Here is a 21694-nt window from a genome sequence, read left to right on the forward strand (position 1 = left end):
ATATGTGCATTATGCTCCAGAGCTCCAGAGTACTAAGTAAAGCTCTGCATGTTTTCATGAACAAGATTCATTCATATTGCCATTACACTGTTTTAATGATCAGTGAGCTGCATTTTCCAATTTGCATTAGATCCTTCAATTGACCATTGGCAAACAAATGATACCTATACAAACAGCATTATTGGTTTGATCAACAAGAAAGTCATCAAGAAATCCCATATCAAGATTATGATAGTCTCCCTTCTATGTTCTTAATGACTCTAAAATCTAAGAAATTGTTTAATATTTTCTATGTTTATAATACAGCTTAAATTTCAAAGGGTTGGGATAGGCTAAACGGCAAACTCTCACAAACTGTGCAAATTTCTGTTTCCTAATTTCCTAATTGGTTGATAGTGGCTGGGCTTTATGTTCTTTCAGTTCTTGAGATTGAACGCCTAGCTGCTGCAAGCATTGTACTGACTGATGAATATTTCCCTAATGAGGTTTTCATCCAAGTGATGGATAGCCCCGGAGCTCAGATTAGTTATTTGCTGGTTGTCATCCAAACTCCGTCAAATTGCATTAAACATCCAGCCACATTTCTGCTGTTCCATCTCAAAGTATTTCCTTGTTGGCTTCGAGGACCTTCTTTCAAAATAGTTTATGTGCTTATAGTACTCATTCCAACGTGCATTTTAGAACTGGATACAGTAGGGAAAATATTAAACTGCCTACCCAATGTAAACTGACCAGGCAAACAGTTAAAGTCATCTCCACCAATTCTACAGTTTAGAAATTTGATATGTTGTTTTAAACAAGTGATGAAGAAACTTGCTCAAAGCTGGAAGGCAATGAACTGCAGATGCTGGAATCTCAGCAAAAACTAGGACTTCAGCGGGTGAGACAATGGCTGTGGAGGGAGATGGTATTTCTGGTTGGGACCCTTCAGACTGCTTGGGGTAATGGGGAAAAAAATAGAAAAGATAAGTGGCAGTGGGACAAAGCCTGGCAAGTAATGTGGATACAGGAGAGGGGGGGGGGGCGTGATTGGCAGATAGGTGTAGATGGGATGCAAATGCTAGAGGCGAAAAAGAAATTAAAGGGTGCCAAATATGGAAAGAAGAGGAGAAGTGAAATGTAAAGCCAGAGGAAGGAATATGGGAGAGAGAGGATGGGTGTGGCTGAGAGGTTTGTGGTGGTGGGAGGGGAGGGGGGGAAGAGTTGAAATCCCTACCAGTATGCGGAAGAACAGCACCTTATATTCTGTTTGGGTAACTTACAACCCAAAGGTACGAACATTGAATTCCCCAATTTCACATAATACTGCCCTTTCCCCTCCCTCTCTTTCACCTGCCCTACCCCAGTATGCATACATTTCCCCACCACCCCAGTCACCCTGCCCCTCTCCCCACTTTCATATGCTCATCTCCCATCCTGGAGTCTGCCATTTCCCTTTTCCCCTCTTTTCCCCTCCCACTGCTTCCTTCCATAGATATCTCTCTCTGGTTTTACATTTCACTTCTTCTCACATGTTTCCCATGCCCTGTCTCAACTCCACCTCACTTCTCTAGCTTTCTCACCACTCTTCCAATGAGTTTGAAGAAGGATTCCAACCTGAAACATCACCTGTCCATTTCCCTCAACATACACTGACTGACCCACTGAGTTCCTCCAGCACTTTGTTTTTTTTGTTTAGGAAAGGAAGTTGTGCCCAGAAGGAACTCAAAAAGGTACTTTTCTTTTTTGTTTATTTCTATGCCATTTGCTTCCTCAAATGGGAAGCCTTTCAAAACCCCTTTCCTGTAGCTTCCCTGAGTACTGAGTAGACAGCGACCTGCTGCTGCCAGGCATTACACTCCCTCCTGCCTGCCAACTCACCCAGCTTCCTGACAACCTCTGATTTTGTTGCTGAATTCAGTATCTTTTGCCACCTGCAGGCGCGTTTGCTCAATAGCCAGCTAGATTTGAATTCAGGATTTGTGTAACCACAGAGAAGCATCGCGTTAGACTTGAAGCCCATTTAGGAAACTGCTTTGTTCCATTTTGTTCATATTCAACATGAACAAATAGTTCACCTGAAATGTTCATAGTTTTGAGAATAAGTCTCTGAAAGAAAATGACATGTGCCATTCTAATTTTATCCTGAGCTTTTGAAGATATTCTTCCTTCATAGGCAAGAGGCAATGACTTGGCCTCATTTCATCTGTGATGGCTCACTGCAAATACAAGCATTTTTGAATTGTTATTTTCATTGGGCACAGATCTAGCTATCCATGCTTGAAATTTTTTTTGCAGGAATAATTTTTCTAACTTGAACTATATATTTCTAGAAAAGAAATTGCCCTAAATTACTTCTTAGTGAAGCAGAAAAGGGAGAATTATACATGTTGGGAAGAAGTGGGATTGATCACTAAATTAAACTGGAGTAAATCTATCTCTCACCTGAACAAAGATTCAATCTCGCTTATTGATCTTAAACTCGCAGAGGATTAAGTTCCAAGATCTTTTTTTACACAGCCGATTGTGAAATAGTTATTTGAGGAAGGATAGCTGGAGCAGGGTTTGTACTTAGGTACAATTTGTTTGCTAGCATATTAGAGCTTAAGTTTAGATATCATTTCTACCTCCCATAGAACATTAGAAAATAAATATGTTTTTATTAAATCTTTATTTGCAATTGAACAGAATGCCTCTTTGCTTTGCTGCATGTTTGAGGAATTGTGTGTTCATTTTATTATCAGCTATATCTGTCGTTTGCATCATGATTCAAGCAAATTTTCTTCCACATGAAAACTACAAAGCTGTCAAAAGTGAATGGACAAAACTGAGTGATTGATTGAGAAAGACATTTAAAGGAGCGATGAATTAAATCATCTTAAATGTGAAGAGCACAAGAATGAGGCTGAACGGAATGAAAGAAATGAGTGAAACTAATTGTAATGAAAGAGTAAGGTGGGCTGGAATGGAAGAATTTGAAGGAACATGCACAAAGGCAGCTGGACCTGTAGAGTGGCATCCAAATGACTCACAACACACAAACAACACCAGCCTGCCAGATACACAGAAGCAGGCATTGCAACAGATGTCAGGCCTGCTTCAGTGAGACTTAAATGGGCCCTGCATAATTAGGGTTGGGGCTGAGGGGAAGAATGCTTGTGGCTCCCTATCTTTAAGGTTATTTTTATGTTATTTTCTTTCTCCTCACTGCAGACTTCCTTTAGGAAACCCAGCATTTGATACAGTACTTATCACCTAGTGCACTTTAGATACATCCCTATCAACAAGCACAGAAAAGGCCAGTGTGTGCCAGAGTACAAGGCCTGGTTTAGCCAATGAAATGCATAGCATCTGAAGCATATTATAAACTTGCATAAAATATGCATTGACTTGTGCTTCAAAAACTTTATGCTAATTTCAAATGACAGATCAATTGGTAGGTTATAAGATAGACCTGATGTAGAGTCTTGACTTGAAACATTGACTATCACTTTGTTTTCTCAGATGCTACGACCTGTTGAGTTTCTCAAGCATTTTGTTTTTTTGGGTCATATGAGCCTGGAACTGAAGGGATAAATTGGATCGAGTTTGAATTTTGACTAATTGATGGCTGTTGCTCAGAGCATCAATGTGCACTTAAAGTGTAGAAGTGGCAATGATTTTGCTGCCACATTAATGCTGGGTTAACAAATCACTGAAATAATTCCTATGTAATTTCTGGTCATCCCATCTAGGAACAGAATCCTTCAAGGATGAAACTGGGGAATTAATCATAAAGAAAGGAAGGAGATTCTGAATGTTTATTTTGACCAGTCTTCACAGTAGAAGGCATGAAAAATATCCCAACGGTAGCTGATAATAAAGCTGATAATACAGGGACCAAAGAACTTAAAACAATATCTATGACCAGATAAAATGTATGAGGCCAACTGAAGGGGTTATAGGCCAACTAATCTGAACCTGATGGCCTGCATCCTAGAGTCTTGAAAGGAAATGGCTGCAGAGGTAGTCAACGTGTTAGTTGTAATCTGCCGAAATTCCCTCAATTCTGGAGAGATCCCGGAGGATCTGTAAATGTAAACCATTATTCAAGGCAGACAAAAGCAGGAAACTAAAGGACCCGTGCCTGTCATTGGGGAAAATCTGGAGTTCATTGTGAAGGAAGTCACAGAAGGATATTGTAGAAAAACATAAGGCAATCAAATAGTGTAATTATGGTTTTATGAAATGGAAAAGGTTTTTTCACATATTTGCTAGAGTTCTCTGAGGATGTAACAAAAAAGGTAGATCCACAAAATCAGTATATGCAATGTATTTGGATTTCCAGAAAGCTTTTGATAATCTGCAACATAAAAGGCTACTGCATAGCAGCATGCAGAGTTGGAGATAATATATTGGCATTATAAATAGGAGCAGTTAACAAACAAAATAAATCTAAGATTCGAGTAAGGTGGATAATATTTGACAGGCAGTCAGTTACATATGAGGGATCAGTGCCGGGGCCTTAGCTATTTACAATGTATGTTACTGACTTAGATGGTGGGGCCAAAGATATTGAGGCCAAGTTTGCTGATGTTACAAAGATAGGTACGTTAACAAATTAAAAGTAGGGTCAAAGAGCCTGAAAGGGGACATAAATAAATAAAGTGAGGGGATAGGATTCTCTGCCACAGAAGGGGTGTATGTATGAACAGGTGGGGTATATGTATGAACAGGCCTTGAGTAGTCGCTGTTCAGACAATTTCTTTAATTCTATAAGAGTCCTTCTCAACCTACTGGCGCCATAGCAATAATTACAAATTTGCCTCTTCTCTGACATTCATCGAAAGGATTGAGCTGGTCTGAATCATGTACTATTTCCAAGCAATCAAAAAGGGCACTGTGAAACTATTAGGCACTTAACAATAGCACAGAAAATTTGTTGGCTGCGTAATTAGTGAATATTGGAATGGTAAAGCTATCAATCCCTTTATAAGACAGCCTTAAAAAGAACTAGAGGCAAGGAACTGGAGAAGCTGGGTTACAAATAAGACACAAAGTACTGGAGTAATTCAACAGGTCTCTGGAAAACATGCATAGGTGACGTCTCAAGTCAGGTCCCTTCTTCAGACTGATTGCGGTGGGGTTAGGGAGCTAGGGAGAAACTTGGAAGAGAGGTGTGGGGGGCGGGGGTAGGTGGTGATTGATCGGCAGTAGGCAGATGGTTAGACATAGGCCAGAGATGAAAATTTAAAAAGTGTGCAGTAAGGATACAAGAGAGGGAGGAATATAGGTGGAAGAGGAGGGTGAGGGGAGATATTGGTGTGAGTCCAGGTGGGGCACAGAGAAGACGGGGGGGGGGGGGGTTAGTTCACTAAAATTGGAGAATTCAGTGTTTATACTGTTGAGTTCTAAGCCACCCAAATGCAATATGAGGTATTGTTCCTCCAGTTTGGGTGTGCCAACAAGAATTACATTGACTGAGGTGATTTGAAACCGTGTGCGTGAAATATGTAGATTGTCGTGAATGAGTAATAAAAGTTGGCAGAGAGTGCAAAAGAAGAATTTGAGTCTGTTTGCTTGAAATAATGTGACGAAACGAGAGACAGAATTGGTAATGAACACAAATGTGAGGGCAAGGCAAGCAGAATACATCGAACTACAGTTTGAATGAAGAAGGTGCAAAAGGCAAAACAGGCAGAAATAATATTGAACGGGAAAGCAGAAAGCAATAATGACTGAGAGAGAGCGAGTGTACATCAGCTGTGGAGGAGGCATGAAATAATAGAGAAAGTGAGTAGAAATGGGGAAAAAAACCAGTTGAATTAGACAGAAGGATGGGAAAAGAGAGAGAAGTGAGAGTTGATAATAATATAGTTTGGGGGTGGAGAAATAGTGTTTAATTTTTTTTAATTAGTGATTACATTTGAATTTCTATTTACTGAGTTCATCAAATATATTAAAGATGCAGATTGGTCTTCAGCTTGTTTTAGTTTTCATGACAATGAAAAGGTGTATGCTCTTTTTATGAGTGTTGTCTTCAACTTTTTAAATGTTAATGATTAAATGGAGCTGTGTTATAATAAGTGTGATAAACTGACTGTGTTTATTGTTATCCTTTTAGACCTGTCCTCCTAAAATGCAGTGAGACCATTTACCCTCCATATGCTACAACAGGAAAAAAAGACATTCACTTTGCATAATCTAAGGTTTCAGTGTAGTAAACTCTTTTAACACCCATATTGTCTCTTGCAGCATTATTTCTTAATGGAAGATATGTGACCTTCTTGGAGATGGGGCTGGGAATTGGATGGCAATCTGTTAAAGTTACAGGGATCTGTGAGACTTTAACAATGCCAAGATAATTTAGAATCCCCCTCATGCCTGCAATGGCTCCATCAATTATTTATTGGGGAAGCTCATATATAATACCAAATATGATCGTGGGAATTCCATTTAACATTTTGGGAACAACTGTAAGACATTACCTGAAACACACTCTGCATTCATTCAATGAAAGCATTCTTCCCAAAACATGTTCAGAATATATCCTGTTTTACTGTTTCCTTACAATTTGATGTTCACATTCTCAAAGTTAATGTAAATTTTGCAGACAAACTAACATGAAACTAATTTTCATTACAAATAACTACAGCAAAGGCAGAGATCAACAGAGTTTGATTTTTAAGTGTACAATGTAAACACAAACCTTAACAAACACAAATATTAACAACATCAGTGATTATATGGTGACATGATCTTCCAACAGATAAAACTCTGGTACGACAAAGTTGGCCACCAACTTATAGTTACAGTACTGGGAGCAAAAGATCTTCCTTTTAGGGAAGAAGGGAGGCCAAGGAATCCTTATGTCAAAATTTACTTTCTTCCTGACCGAAGGTAGGTTCTTTAATTACCTTTTCATGCAAAATTGTTTGATAAAATATTTGTCTCCTGATTTCTTTTTCTTCTTGCAATTTTTTTTCTATTTTATCAAATTTATGCCATCCTTGATTCTAGTTTAAATCTTGTTTTTCAATGAGTAGGTGACTGGTACAGCCACTGATAGATGGTTATGTTTGGCTTGTGGGTAATTATAGTTTCTGGCCTCAAACAATTACATACTCTGTATTATTTCAAGAGAGAGTTAGATTTAGCTCTTAGGGCTAAAGGAATCAAGAGATATGGAGAAAAAGCAGGAACGGGGTACTGATTTTAGACGATCAGCCATGATCATATTGAATGGCAGTGCTAGCTCTAAAGGCCAAATGGCCTACTCCTGCACCTATTTTTCTATGTTTCTATTTAAGTGACTATGCTGCCCATTGTCTGAATCACTTCATTTCTTTAAACTCTGTTTATTTTATTTAAAGTTCACAATTTATTTTCCAGTTACTATGTCAGAAATCCTGCATCAGCTTGTACAATGAAAATGACAGAATATTTAGATATATATATATACTCTGGATTTGACAAACCATCTGTGAAACAAGTTTAAAAGACCAACCAAGACTCGTCCTTCACTCTTGCAAAGTGCCTGCTTCATCTCCAACCACCCTTCCCTCCTCAAGGTCTTGAATATTCAGCCTCCCAAATCCCTGACTATCTTATCGAGAAAGGACACAAAATGCTGGTGTAACTCAGCAGGTCAGGCAGCATCTCTGGAGAACATGGATAGGTGACTTTCCTGAACCGAAACATCACCTATCCACGATTTCCAGAGATGCTGCCTGACCTGCTGAGTTACTCTAGCACTTTGTGTTCTTTTTTGTAAACCAGCATCTGTAGTTCATTGTTTCCACATCTTATCAAGAACTTTGAATTCTTCCATCAGTATGCCACTCATGTCATAGTACAGGAATGGCTCTAATCACTGTCATTATTAATATCTAATGTATTCTCTTCTCATCTTTCCCAACCTGTCTCCAGCCTTTTCTAAATTTAACAATGCCTCCCCACTATTGTTATGCTTGCTCTGGTCCTCTTCTTAATTATTGGGTTGCAGCCAGTCAATCAACAATGCAGGATAGTGTAAGTGTGCAGGGATCGCTGGTCTGCGGGGACTCGGTTGGCTGTATGGCATGTTTCCGCGCTGTATCTCTAAACTAAACTGTATCTCTAAAGCAACCTAAATTATTTTCTCCTGATAATTAGCGGCCTGAAATCAGTTAAGTTAGAGTTCTTCCTGTTTTGATGCATTAGATATGTGTGTTAGTGAAAAAAACATGAAATTGGTCACAAATATGTGAAAAGCAATCATTTAACACAAACCTTTATGCTCTTAAGTGGAAGTTCCCTTTGGGTCTTCTGTGCAGTGGGTGTGTTATTGATAATGTTGACTGCTGAGAAGTCTGTTGGCGCTAAAAAAACTTCCCTATGGCTGCAGCAGGATAATAGTAGAAAGGCATCTGTACAAGAGAGCAAGTGGGAGTTGAGGCATAGTTCTTTGCAGTATGTCTGACCGCACCCCACCCCTTCATCCACTCTGCCATTTGATGAATTGGCCTGATCAACACCTGCACAAACAGTGGGCTTATTGATCTGCCATTGATCACGGCGTGCAGGTCACAAGTGATTGTAAAATCAGGAGACAGAAAACAGTGAAGGGAGTGCTTGGCTTAAATTATTTAACTTTATGGTAGCCAACAAAAAATTGTTACAAATTAACTTAGATTTACACACTTTCATCCTCATTTGATTTAACTCCCCTGCAATGCCTGGAAATGTAACATAAGTTTGATTGATTGATGGCTTTTAGGGGTGGCACAGCAGTGCAAGCGTGGCTCAGCAGCTCAACGGTAGCTTTGCAGCCTTACAGCGCCAGTGACCCAGGTTGGATCCTGGCTGTGGGTGCTGCCTGTGTGCAGTTTGTACGTTCTCCCTGTGACCCCGTCGGTTTTCACCAGTTGCTCTGGATTCTTCCCACATTCCAAAGACATGCAGATTTGTAGGTTAATTGGCTTCTGTAAATTGTCCCGAGGGTGTTAGATAAAACTAGGTGTACAGGTATCATAGAGTCATACAGTGTGGAATCATGCCTTTTGGCCCAACTTGCCCAGGCCGACCAACATGTCCCAACTACACTAGTCCTACCTGTGTACGCTTGGCTCATAACCCTCTAAACCTATCCTATCCATGTACCTTTCCAAATGTCTCTTAAACGCTTTGATTGACCCTGCCTCAATTATCTCCCTTGGCAGCTCGTTCCAAATACCCACTGCCCTTTTTGTGACAAAGTTATTCCTGAGGTTCCTATTAAATTTTTCCTACCTCACCTTAAACCTATGTCCTTGGGTTCTCAATTCCCTATATTGGGCAAAAGACTGAATTTACCTGATCTATTCCTCTCATGATCTTGTACATCTCTATAAGATCACCCCTCATTCTCTATAAGATAACCCCTCACCCCTTATTGTGCACCAAGGAATAAAGTCCTAGCTTGCTCAACCTCTCCCTATTGCTTAGGCCCTTAAGTCCTAGCAACATCCTTATGAATCTTCTCTGCACCTTTTCCAGCTTGACACCATCTCTCCTTTAACATGGAGACCCAAACTGAACACAATACTCTAAATGTGGCCTCACCAATGTCTTAAACAAATGTAACATGACCTCCCAATTTCTATACTAGGTACTCTGACTGATGAAGGTCAATATGCTGAAAGCCTTCTTGACCACCATATCTACCAGTGATGCCACTTTCAAGGAACTACAACCTTGCAAAGGTGATCATTGGTTGGCATGGACTCAGTGGGCCAAAGAGCCTGTTTCCACGTTGTATCTCTAAACTAAGCTAAATTGAACTAAGTGTTCTTTTATTTTATTGAGTAATTCAAACCGGTGCTGAGTATAAAAAAGTGCCTTTTTTAAAATAAGTTTCTTTGAAGCAAAATATATGCAGCCTTTCATCCAAACCAGCGTTTTGAATGTGTTTCAGTTGACAATATAACAAACATAATGTTTGCAATTTTCTTCTGTCAAGAGTCTGAAATTCCTTTGGGAATCTAGCCCATAGATCAATGAGCTCTGCAGAATGTTACTTCCATGCCATGTGTTTTCTCTTGTCTGAGACAGACTGAGGGATTTTCTCTTTCAAAGTCTCCTGCATAATAGTCTTATAATAATGTTTAACTGCCAGCTTCACATGTTAGTGATACCAACAATTAATACCAACAATTTCCATATGTTTATAATGGGCATCCAGGCACTGAATTGACTTCTTGTGAGAACATTTATTCAACAATTTTAAAACTATTTTAAACCACAGGCTGTCTGATTGCTTCATCTTGATTTTAAATGTAATTTTGTAGAAATGAATGTAATTTTTATTTTCTCTTGAATTTCAATAGCCGCAACTGGTTTTCCAATTAGAGTCCATCTTTTGTATGTGCCAGAAAGTTAAAAAGGTCTTCGGGGCTGAGTGTAATTTATGTGTTTAAAGGCAAATCCCAACACTTATCCTGTGAAAGATTTCACCAAGTGCACAAAGATTCATATTCTCAAAAATGTGTGATTCATAGACCACACTGTGTAAGGGTGGCATTGTGCTGAATATTTCCTTGGCAGCATTTGATAGAAAGGATGTCTCACATTTCAAAAGATACTGTGTGAAAGAAAACACACGGTAAAATCAGCATTCAGCAAAATCAGCTTCAAGCAAAGCTTGATTTGCTACACTCAGCAAGGTGGCAATCAACCGTTGCACTTAATTGCAAGCGATGATCAAAACTGTCTTTTTAGACTCCAGGTTACTGAACATGGACTCCATTACCTTTTGCTAAGATATCTGCAACTTTTGAATTGTTTGGCTCGAATGCACCCAGTCACATTGGCAGGCTCTACATTCAACCCTGCATTTCTTTCTCACTAAGCAGTATTAACAGATGGGAATTATGCTAAGGATAGATACAAGGAGAATCTCTCTGCAGCACTCCAAGACCTTCAGAAGTATCAGACATTGAATTTTCTTTCCTTTCTGTTTTGCTTTCCTATCATTTCTTCCCATCAATCTTGTTCAAAACTATTCATGGATCATGCCTCGACAACATTTCTTTGTGAGAATTTTAGCCATTGTTCTATCACTCCCAATACTATAATGCATCCTGCACCCATCAATGTCCATGACTTTTGTTGTTATTAATCCTGCAAGTAGGTTGAACCTGAAATTCAAGAATTTTATCATTACATCATGCTGACAGTACCCAGGCAGATTCCAAACTATTTGTGGATGAAATTGGTCTTTGCCAGTTATTTGAATCAGTAACTTGTTATATATTGTGTCTGCTTTTTTGACGATCACTTTCACATGTCAAGTTTAGTGGTCATAACTATGGTCTATCCATTATGATCTTTCTTTGTTCTCAAGGCATAGGCAATTTCATCTGTTTTAGATCTTGTCAGTGTACACAAAGAAAGATTAGTCAATATCCAATAGGCGATACAGGCTTATAAAGTCAGTAATACTTTAATGGTGAATAATTATTAATGTAATGTGACTGAAATCATTGCAGCTCTCTCCAGATCTTTGTTTCTCAGTTATAAAACAAATGCCCAAAATTCATATTGTTCGTTGGACGACTTCTAATTTTCTCATTCCATTGCAATTCAAAACATTCACTGTTTATTAAAGGGAGATCAAAATGTTATAATATATGATGACGATGATGCTCCTGTTGCTGCACAGTTGAGGGCAGCAGGCAACTGAACCACAAAGACTAAGACAGTCCCATGTTTAATCCTTGCTCTGTTAACTGACTTGTGGAAGAAGCAGTCAGAATTCTGTAATTAAACTCAATTTCTCTAGATTATTGAACAAGTTGACCTGGATCCCTAGCCAAACACTGCTGATAGGCTACTAAATGCTGGCTAAGAACCCAGGATACAGTTTAGTTTGGAATTCAAATAATCTGCAAAAAAGAATCCATCTGCACTCAATTTCAATATTTAGCATTGAACGATGGATAATTATGTGAGTTATTATAGGGTGAAGAGGAGACTTTACAAGCATGAGTAAAACAGTATAGGCTTTTAAAATGCTGTGATGTGAGAGTATAAATTATAGCACATAGAAAAACAATTAAAAACTTTTTTTTTTGTTTAACCGATTATTACAAATTCCTTGATTACAGTAATGATGGAAATTGTCTGGATCAACTTATCACACCGCAATTACACCGATTTTCCATTTTATTTTGAAAGCGTGACAAATTTACTTACATATTTAACATCAGTACAGCATTCAAGAAAATCCTTCAGTCCATTGAATCTTTGCAGCTTTCTGCAAGAGCAACCCATTCATTTCTAATCCCCCAATGATTTCCCTGTAGCCCTGCAAACTTTTCATCCTCTATTTCTATCAAAATTAAATAAGTCCTCATTTATTCTATGTTTATAAAGCCTACTTGCAGTTCTAACTTCTGTTGTGTGATTGTTTGCCAGTGATAAAAGCAAACGAAGAACAAAAACAGTAAAGAAAACACTTGAACCCAAGTGGAACCAGACGTTCATTTATTCTCCAGTTCATCGGAGAGAATTTCGGGAACGCATGCTGGAAATCACCCTGTGGGACCAAGCTCGAGTTCGAGAAGAAGAGAGTGAATTTTTAGGAGAGGTAATAAATTTTAAAAGATTTTTGTTGAAAGGAAATGTATACTTGCCCAGGTTTTGCCATAGTAATCACATTAGAATTGATTGAACAGCAACTTCCACCATCCGATGCGGTTAAACCGGAGAATGTGGATGTTGATGTGAGAGATGCGATGCTGTGTTCTTACAGCAGGTAGATTCTAGTCTACCGATGTCTCTCATAATTTTATTTACTTCTATCAAGTTTCCCAACAACCTCTGGTGCTCGAGAGAAAACAATTCAAGTCTGTCCAACCTCTCTCTGTAGCTAATACCTCCTAATCCAGACATTATTTTGCTAGACCTCCTCTGCACCTTCTCCAAAGCCTCCACATCCGTTGTGTAACAGGGCAACCAGACTGCATACAATACTCCAAATGCGGCCTGACTAAAATCCTATAAAGCTGCCTCATGACCTTCTGACTTATACTCAATGCCCTGACCTATGAAAGCAAGCATACCATATGCCTCCTCTATCACTATCTACTTGTATTGCCATTCTCAGGGAGTTATGGACTTGGACCCCAAGATCCTTCTGTACATCAATGCTGTTAAGGGTCATGCCATTAATAATATATTTTCCCCTTCCCCAAAGCGAACCTCCTCACACTAGTTCAGATTGAACTCAGTTCTAAATGTACTCTGGCATCATTTCCCAACTCAAATGTAATTTCTCCACTACATTAACAACTGCATTAGAGTTGCCTCCTACACTCATGCAGAACTCGATGATTTAATCAACTTCACTAACTTCCACCCTGTCCTTAAATTCACTTGGACAATTTCTGCCTCCCCATTTCAGGATTTCCCTGTCTCCATCACAGGGGACCAACTTTTCATTGGCATCTACTACAAACCCACTGACTCGCACAGTAAAAGATCAATCTGACAAAGGGTCCCAACCCAAATTTGTCTATTTTCTAGTTTAGAGACACAGCGCAGAAACAGGCCCTTCGGCCCACAGAATCCGCACTGACCTGCGATCCCCACACTTTAACTCTATCCCACACACAAGGGACAATTTACACTCATACCAAGCCAATTAAGCTACAAACCTGTACGTTTTTGAAGTGTGGGAGGAAGCAGAAAATCTTGGAGAAAACCCATGCGGTCACACGGAGAATGTACAAACTCCATACAGACAGCCCCCATAGTCGAGGTCAAACCCAGGTCTCTGGGGTTGCAAGTGCTGTAAGGCAGCAACTCTACTGCTGCACCACCTTGCTGCCCGCTCCCCAGATGCTGTCTGACCCACTTAGTTACTCCGGCACATTGTTCATTCCTCAAGATTCCAGCACCTGCAGTCCCTTGTGATTCTAATGCATTCTTACAGTCCTTGCTGATAGATTCAGCACTAAAATCTCTGCAATGCATCAACTTGTGATACTTAACCACTAGTTCTGTGCTAAAAATAGCTGATAAAGTTAGGGCTGGTGATATCAGAAGTAAGGTTTTAAACATACAATAAGCAATAATTACTGCTGAATCCTTGGTCCTGAAAAATTAATTCAGTAAGTAAGGAATTCTATTATCTCAAAATAACATTAGAAATGGTGAATGTAATTTTCTTTCTGGGCATTCTCCCCTCTCCCCCTTAGTCACAGCAGCAATTCTTACTCTTTATTTTGTTGCCTGTAGATTACTCAAATCTATCTTTTATTTCCAACTTTACACTTGATTTGTACCCTACATGGCTCAATGAGGACTTTTCATTTTGATAGATGAGGAGACTTGGATGTTTCTTACCATCAAAGACATGGCAGATCGTAGTAAAGTGCAGCGTGCTGAGACCTATGGGCAATGACAGAAAAACTGCCAGTAAAATCTGGGCAGCTGTCACAAGCTGTGTCATTCCTTTAGCATTGACTGTAAAATCTGGGCTGTTACTAACATTAAATCTTCAACGGTATTTTTCAGATTTCTAATTTTTTCAAACATATATATGAATGAAATGTCTTCTTACAAACCACTGTCTAGATTTATTTGTGTGTTTTACATTTTAAATTGTTAACTTGATGCAGCATTTTTATTTCCGTCAGTGTCACATTTTAGAAAATGCTGGTAATATTCAGCAGGTCAGGGAGCTTCTCTGGAGCAAGTTAATGTTTCGGAATAAATGACCTATCATCAAGGGTGGTATAGTGGTGCAGTGGTAGAGTTGCTGCCTACAACGCCAGAGACCCGGCTTCGATTCTGACTACAGGTGCTGTCTGTATGGAGTTCGTACTTTCTCCCTGTGAATGCTTGGATTTTCTCGGTGTGCTCCTGTTTCCTCCCACATCCCAAAAAGGTCCAGGTTTGTAGGTTACCTGGCTTCAGTAAGATTGTAAATTGTCCCTAGTGCGTAGGATAGTGCCAATGTATGGGGTGATCGCTGGTTGGCTCGGACTCGGTGGGATGAAGGGCTTGTTTCTGCGCTCTATCTCTAAAGTGCAAATCAGAACCAGGAGAGGTTAAAAAACACGAGAATAATTAATTTATAGAGACGGGGAGAGGTTGAATAGAACAAAGAAAAAGTATGTGATATTGCAAAAGCTAAAAGAGAGTGAGTGAATGACATGAGTGTTGGTGGTGGCAGCTAAGAGGATGGTGAAATATTAATACAACTGACCTGTATGTAGAAGGTGTAGATAGAAGGGGATGAATGGGACAGAGAATCAAAAACAGCAATGCTGTAAGTGTGAGGTACAAACTAGTGTATTTGCTGGAAAACAGGTCCAGTGAGTTGGGTCAGTTTCTTTATCAGAACAGTTACATGTGTGTAATTGCTGCATTGATGTTTTGAGTATTGAGCTTACGGTGGGCTTTCTTGGAATAGTACAGGAGAAGTTGGAGTGACAGTGGGATGGAACGTTAAAATACAGGCAACTGGCAGCTCAGGATCACTATGTGAACTGAACAGAGGTGTTCTACGGATGTCAGACAATCTGATCATCTTCAATACCGATCAAAATACACTGTGAGCACTAAATTAGAGGATATGCAAGTGCATAACTCTACCTGGAAGAAAGTGTACGCTTTGCTCGATGTTGGGAAGGGATGAAAACAACGGGTGTTGCACATGCTGCTTGCCCTGCTGCACAGATGCTGCTTGACCTGCTGCACAGATGCTGCTTGACCTGCTGCACAGACCTGCTGCACAGACCTGCTGAGTTCTCACAGCATTCTTTGTCATTTTATATCAGGTTTCTAAGTCATCTGCACCTGTAGTTTTTGGCTTTTCATATTTTAGTTTTGATTTTGGGTGAATATATAGAAAAATGCTTCTCTCATATTGGCAAATCTTCTCAGGGCCAATACAATAGATTTTATTTTAACTGAAAACAGAAAGAATATGGTGCTTCCAGTATTTAAAATCATGAAGTAAATTGGCTGTGACTTTTCTATAATGGATGGAACCGATGGAGCAATTAACATCTTCTTGGAAAGAAGACCCATGGTTAGTAAAGTTATGTGCCAGGTGTGTGCATTTGTCACATACATTTTGATTAACTGAGACAATGCTTTTGCTCTATTTTGCCATTTTTTGGAATTATAGCTTCTTCAGACATCAATGAGTGTTGCTTAATAATAACTACATCACAAATCTTGGACTTTGCTCGTTAAGTCAGGAAGCTCAATTTTGATAACTGACTCTCAGTAGCTCCAATTTCAGAATAAGAGAAATGGACTTGGATTTCAAGAATCATGGTTAAAAAGACAGCACAGCACAGCACATTTCTTCCAGGTACAGCGTAAATAATGAGAATTCCACTGGTGTATCATGAATCAGGTTTCTCCTGAGCAGTTCTGGCACAGAAGCAAATTTTCCTCATGCCAACAGCTTGTCCAGCAGATTTTGCAGAGCAAGGTAGTATTCATACGGGTTCAAGGTAGTGAGCAAGGTACTGTCCATGTGTGCATAGGTGGCACCCTAGTGTCATCAGACTTCAATCAGTAACATTTGTCATCTGAATGTTTCATCTATCATGCCTCACTGGGATCTCTTACAGTCCCGTAAAATGCAGAATTGATCTAGAGCATGTAGTGTTGTGTATACATTGTTGGAGGGTTTACGGGTAGACACAAAATGCTGGAGTAACTCAGCGGGAAGGACAGGCAGTACCTCTGTGTGAGGTTTCGGGTCGAGACCCTTCTTCAGACTGATGTCAGGGGAGTGGGCGGGACAGAGATAGAATGTAGTCAGAGACAGTAAGCCTGATGGGAAAACTTGGAAGGGGGAGGGGATGGAGAGAGAGGGAAAGTAAGGGCTATTTGAAGTTAGAGAAGTCAATATTCATACTGCTGGGGGGTAAGCTACTCAAGCGAAATATGAGGTGCTGTTCCTCCAATTTGCACTGGGCCTCACTCTGACAATGGAGGAGGCCCAGGACAGAAAGGTCAGATTGGGAATGGGAGGGGGAGTTAAAGTGCTGAGCAACCGGGAGATCAGGTAGATTAAGGCGGACTTAACGGAGCTGTTCAGCGAAACGATCGCTGGGCCTGCGCTTGGTCTTGCTAATGTACAGAAGGATGTTGGAGGGATTGATGTGTTTGACCTCCACACTGAATCTGACTTTCATGTGGGCTGAGTTGCTCTCTTAATTATGGCTCAAATTGGGTCACACACAAAGAAACTATCAGAGATCAGTGGTGAGTCTCTCAATTAAGTCAGTTCATTCAGCCCTCGTTGCAGTAATTAGTGAAGACCATTCCCGAGAGAACTAAAAACGCTCTGCTCTCCCAAACATCTTACAGAATTTTATAGTATTTTTGTTACAGTAGTTACATGCAGATTCTAAAGTTTCACAATAATTTATCAAGGACCTGTTCTTCTTAATTGAGAATTGGGCTCATTAGTTATTGATTTGAATGGGACTTGCCAAACAACAGCTCCCCCGTCCTTCTGGAAGTAGTGGGCCATGTGCTGCTGGTGTTGCTTCCTACTGTGGAAGGTATGTTATTCATTGGATTAGTTGTTTGGAGTCAAGATGCTACAAATGCTCTTCCTCAGAAATCGGTGCTGGGGTCTCAGCTTTTTACAATTAATGTTAATGATTTGGATGAAGGCATGGTTGCCAAAGTTGTTAATAAAACAGACAAACATAGGGGTATGAGGAGGCTGTAAATTAATGGAGACAAGTTAAAATGAGGGCAAAAATCTGAAAAATAAATATAAAGTAGGAAAGTGTGAAATTGTCCATTTTGGATGGAAAAATTAAAACAAAAATTAAACGGTGAGTGATTGCAGACCACTAACATGGAGCTGGGTATCCTGGTACATCATTTGCAATATGCCGATATGCACGCAACATAACTTGTCCATGCCAACCATCAACCTCGTCCCATTTATCTGTGTCTGGCCCATTTCCCTCTAATCCTTTTCTATCCTTGTACCTATGTAACTGTATTTTAGACATGGTAATCACAGCCACATCTGCAACTTCCTCTGATGGCTCATTCTACTAACCCACTATACTGTATGTGAAAAGGTTGCTCCTCAAGTCCCTTTCAAAACTATCCCCCGGAATTGTTTTATAACTCAAGCCTTCGAGTCCCAGTAGGGCGGCACGGTGGCGCAGCGGTAGAGTTGCTGCCTTACAGCGAATGCAGCGCCGGAGACGCAGGTTCGATCCTGACTACGGGCGCCGTCTGTACGGAGTTTGTACGTTCTCCCCATGACCTGCGTGGGGTTTCTCCGAGATCTTTGGTTTCCTCCCACACTCCAAAGACGTACAGGTATGTAGGTTAATTGGCTGGGCAAAAGTTTTAAAAAAGAAAATTGGCCCTAGTGTGTGTAGGATAGTGTTAATGTGCGGGGATCGCTGTGCGGCGCGGACCCGGTGGACCGAAGGGCCTGTTTCCGCGCTGTATCTCTAAATCTAAAATCTAAAAAAAAAATCTAAAGTAACATGCTTGTTTTCTGCACCCTTTCCAGCTTAATACATCTTTCTTATAGCTGGGCAATGAGAACTACACACGGAACTTCATGTGTGGTTTTATCAGCAACTTATACAGTTGCAACACAACGCCCCACTCTTGAACTTTTTGTATTCCATACGCCTAAAGCAAAGTCTTTAAATATTTTTAAACCGAAAGCTAAATGGGAGTGCAGAATTGAAGTGATAATCAGATCAGCTGTGATTTTATTGAATGGCAGAGCAGGCTTGAGGGCCTAAATGTTCTCCTCCTGTTCCTAATGTTTTACTTCCCCAAGACGGTAGTATCAAGGTGTCTTAGAGCTGCACACCATGGAATTAGGCCCTTTGGCCCAACTTGTCCCTGCCAACCAAGATTCCCCATCTATGCTAGTCCCACTTGTCCCATTTGGCTCTTATTCCACTAAACCATTCCTGTCCATGTACCTATCCAAATGTCTTTAAATGTAGTTGTAGTATTTGCCTCAAATACCTCCTCTGGCAGCTCATTCCATATACCCACCATGTCTTGTACTATTGTCTCCACATATATTCTGTCCCACCAGAAGAGTGGGACATAAACATGAGCGAGTAGCAATCGAGTAGTGAGTAGCGAGTAGCAAGGAAGTTATCAATATTGACATCATGCCTTTAGTTCATAAGCAATAGGAGCAGAATTATGCCATTCGGCCCATCAAGTCTACACCACCCTTCAATTTCCCGCTTAATCCCATTCTAATGCCTTCTCCCCTTAACCCCTGACACCCGTACTAATCTACATGTCAAACTTGCTGGCATGGCGGCAAGAAAACCTCCTGATTTTTCTTGATATGCAAAGGAACTGGAACGTGTAGGAAAGCGATTTGCTTATGTGCATGAAATGCAATAAGTTGTGAGTGTGCGTTCTATGAATCCGAACCTTCAATGAGTTTGCACATAGAAATCATATTTAATGCTGAGAGTCACATGAAAATTGCAAACATTTATCCACAGTCACAAGTCTGTGGGAGTTCTTAAAAAGGTGCATGTGAATGAGAACCACCACTTCAAATAGTAGGTCTGAATTTAAATGTCCAAGGCAGCAGTGGAGAGACACTTAGGACTGGGACCTCATGTCTTTAATAGATGACAGGGGGAGAATTAGAGTTGTCAGACATCATTCAACCCCCTCCCCAATGGTGAAAAGAATGCTTATTTGAACCATACAGATTTGTGGTCCATTAGTGAAGATTTGATGGCTGGCTTCAGCAGCAAATGTAAAATGCATGGTCAAAAATCAAGAGTATTTTATTGTCATATGTCTTGAAATGGAACATGAAATGCTTACTTGCAGCAGCACAAAAGGTATGTAAAGGTAGTACTCAGTAGACACCATAATAAACAAGGTTCAATGTAAAAAAAAACAAAAGAGTGAAAAAACAAAAACAGAGCCCAAGTCCGTAGTGCAATCAATGCAGTTCATAGTTTGGGATGTGGTTAGGAGTTTGTTATGTTCAATAGCCTGATAGTTGTTAGGAAGAAGCTGCTTCTGAACCTGGACATTACAGTTTTCAAGTTCCTATGTCTTCATCCCAATATCAGAAGTGAAATGAGAGCGTGGCCAGGCTGGTGTGTGTACTTGATGATGCTGGCTGCCTTTTTGAGCCTGCTCCTCCTGCAGATCCCTTTGATGAAAGGGAGGTCAGTACCCATGATGGCCTTCACCTTACCAACTAGGTCACTTCTAGTTTGTGCCCCTATGATTTTTAATTGAAATGGGTACTCTAGTGTCTTACCAGCAACAATGAACACACCTTTCACACTGATTTATTTTATTGTCGCGTTCTAGTTAGGCTCTGTGCATAACTGTGATAGGCATATGGAGACTAGTGATTCCATTGCACCCTGTGTCTGGCAAATATCTCTTTGTGCCCTTTGAAATTTGTGATCAGTTTTGCATTTAAGATTAATTGCCTACTGCATGAAAGACAGATAATTTACAATTAGCCATGGAACAGTGTGTTTTCCTTCTTGTGCGTTCCACACAACGTATGTGTAGAATTAATTGCATCTTTGTACTTCATTTCGTCATGGCAGCAGCCAGCTGACTGCTTGGAAAGCCACTGGCCTAAGACTGTTGTCATGAATCATTGGAGAGGGTCCCTGCAAACATCAAGGAAAGATTCAGCCTAGAAGTTGGGAAGGAGGGGGAGATCATAAGGAAGGAATGGGATTTAAGCAGCGATTGCAAGTGATTTAGCAATGCAGTGATCAAAAGCAGATAATTGAGGAGAAGTTGGACCAGCAATTAAGAGGGAAGATCAGATGACTGGCAAGTCCAGGATCATGGAATTGGAATAGGATGTTATAATCCTTGTACCACGACCAGTCTATCATTAGCTTACACAGTACCTTACATACTGAAAATATTTATCCTGATTTCTGTTTTGAGTGAGCGAGAATGTGTTGGTAGACCAGCAGTTGCACAGAGAACCTCTTCTTAACAGGGGTCGGGAAGTACGGAATGACTGGCAGTCGGGTATGGTGGTACATGACCTCCAATAGCACACCTGTAATCAGTGGTGGGTCAAGGCTGTTCTACAAGAGAATAACAGGGAGGTCAGGCATAGCCTTGTGGTATCCTCTGAACCCTTGCGGCATAGTTCATTTGAACAGAGCCTTTGATCTTCACTATCAATGTAAGTGTTTTTAAAGTGAACTTTCATTAACGTTAATGTTTTAATTAAAACCTCATACAAATTGAGATTTTATGTTAACTTTTAATTTAATATTTTTAATTATTTCAATGTTTTTTTAAACTATTTCTAAATTATCATAGATATGGCTTTTCTATGTGCCACCTTCAATCTCTCCACTCCCTGAATGCTGCCATTCAAGAAGTGGCTGCAGCAGTGAGGCTAGTCGGAGGTTGGCCATCGAATGGCCTCACTTGTGAAGTGCCACTGTGGGGTTCAGCCAGGCTAGGCTGTGCCCAGAGTGACCTGCCCCTTTGTTTTCATTACTATCCTTTCCTGGTAAACCGAATCAAAGGCTGTACTGAAATCTAAGTGCACCACATCCCATTGCCTTACCTCAGCCATGCTCCTGTGTTGCAGCCTCCTACCTACTCCCAATGGAAATCAATAAATTAGCCAAGCAGTCCCTTCCTTGACTCCATTTTTGTTTTCTATTGCAGTGTCATTTGTATTGAAATGCTCCATGATCTTTTTTTTTCAAGG

At 40.2% G+C, this 21694-nt stretch overlaps 1 protein-coding gene across 29 annotated transcripts in view; it reads left to right on the forward strand.

Annotated features, from left to right (window-relative positions):
- The window catches only part of rims2a (regulating synaptic membrane exocytosis 2a), a 711765-nt gene that overhangs the window by 413827 nt on the left and 276244 nt on the right, over window positions 1–21694 (forward strand). For all 29 annotated transcript variants that reach the window (XM_078397872.1, XM_078397861.1, XM_078397867.1 and 26 more), the window contains 2 exons: window positions 6728–6858; window positions 12394–12565. In XM_078397872.1, coding sequence (XP_078253998.1) covers window positions 6728–6858; window positions 12394–12565 — 303 coding nt within the window. The remainder of the gene's footprint in view (window positions 1–6727; window positions 6859–12393; window positions 12566–21694) is intronic.

Source organism: Rhinoraja longicauda, chromosome 4, assembly GCF_053455715.1.
Source record: "Rhinoraja longicauda isolate Sanriku21f chromosome 4, sRhiLon1.1, whole genome shotgun sequence".
Taxonomy (NCBI): Eukaryota; Metazoa; Chordata; class Chondrichthyes; order Rajiformes; family Arhynchobatidae; genus Rhinoraja; species Rhinoraja longicauda.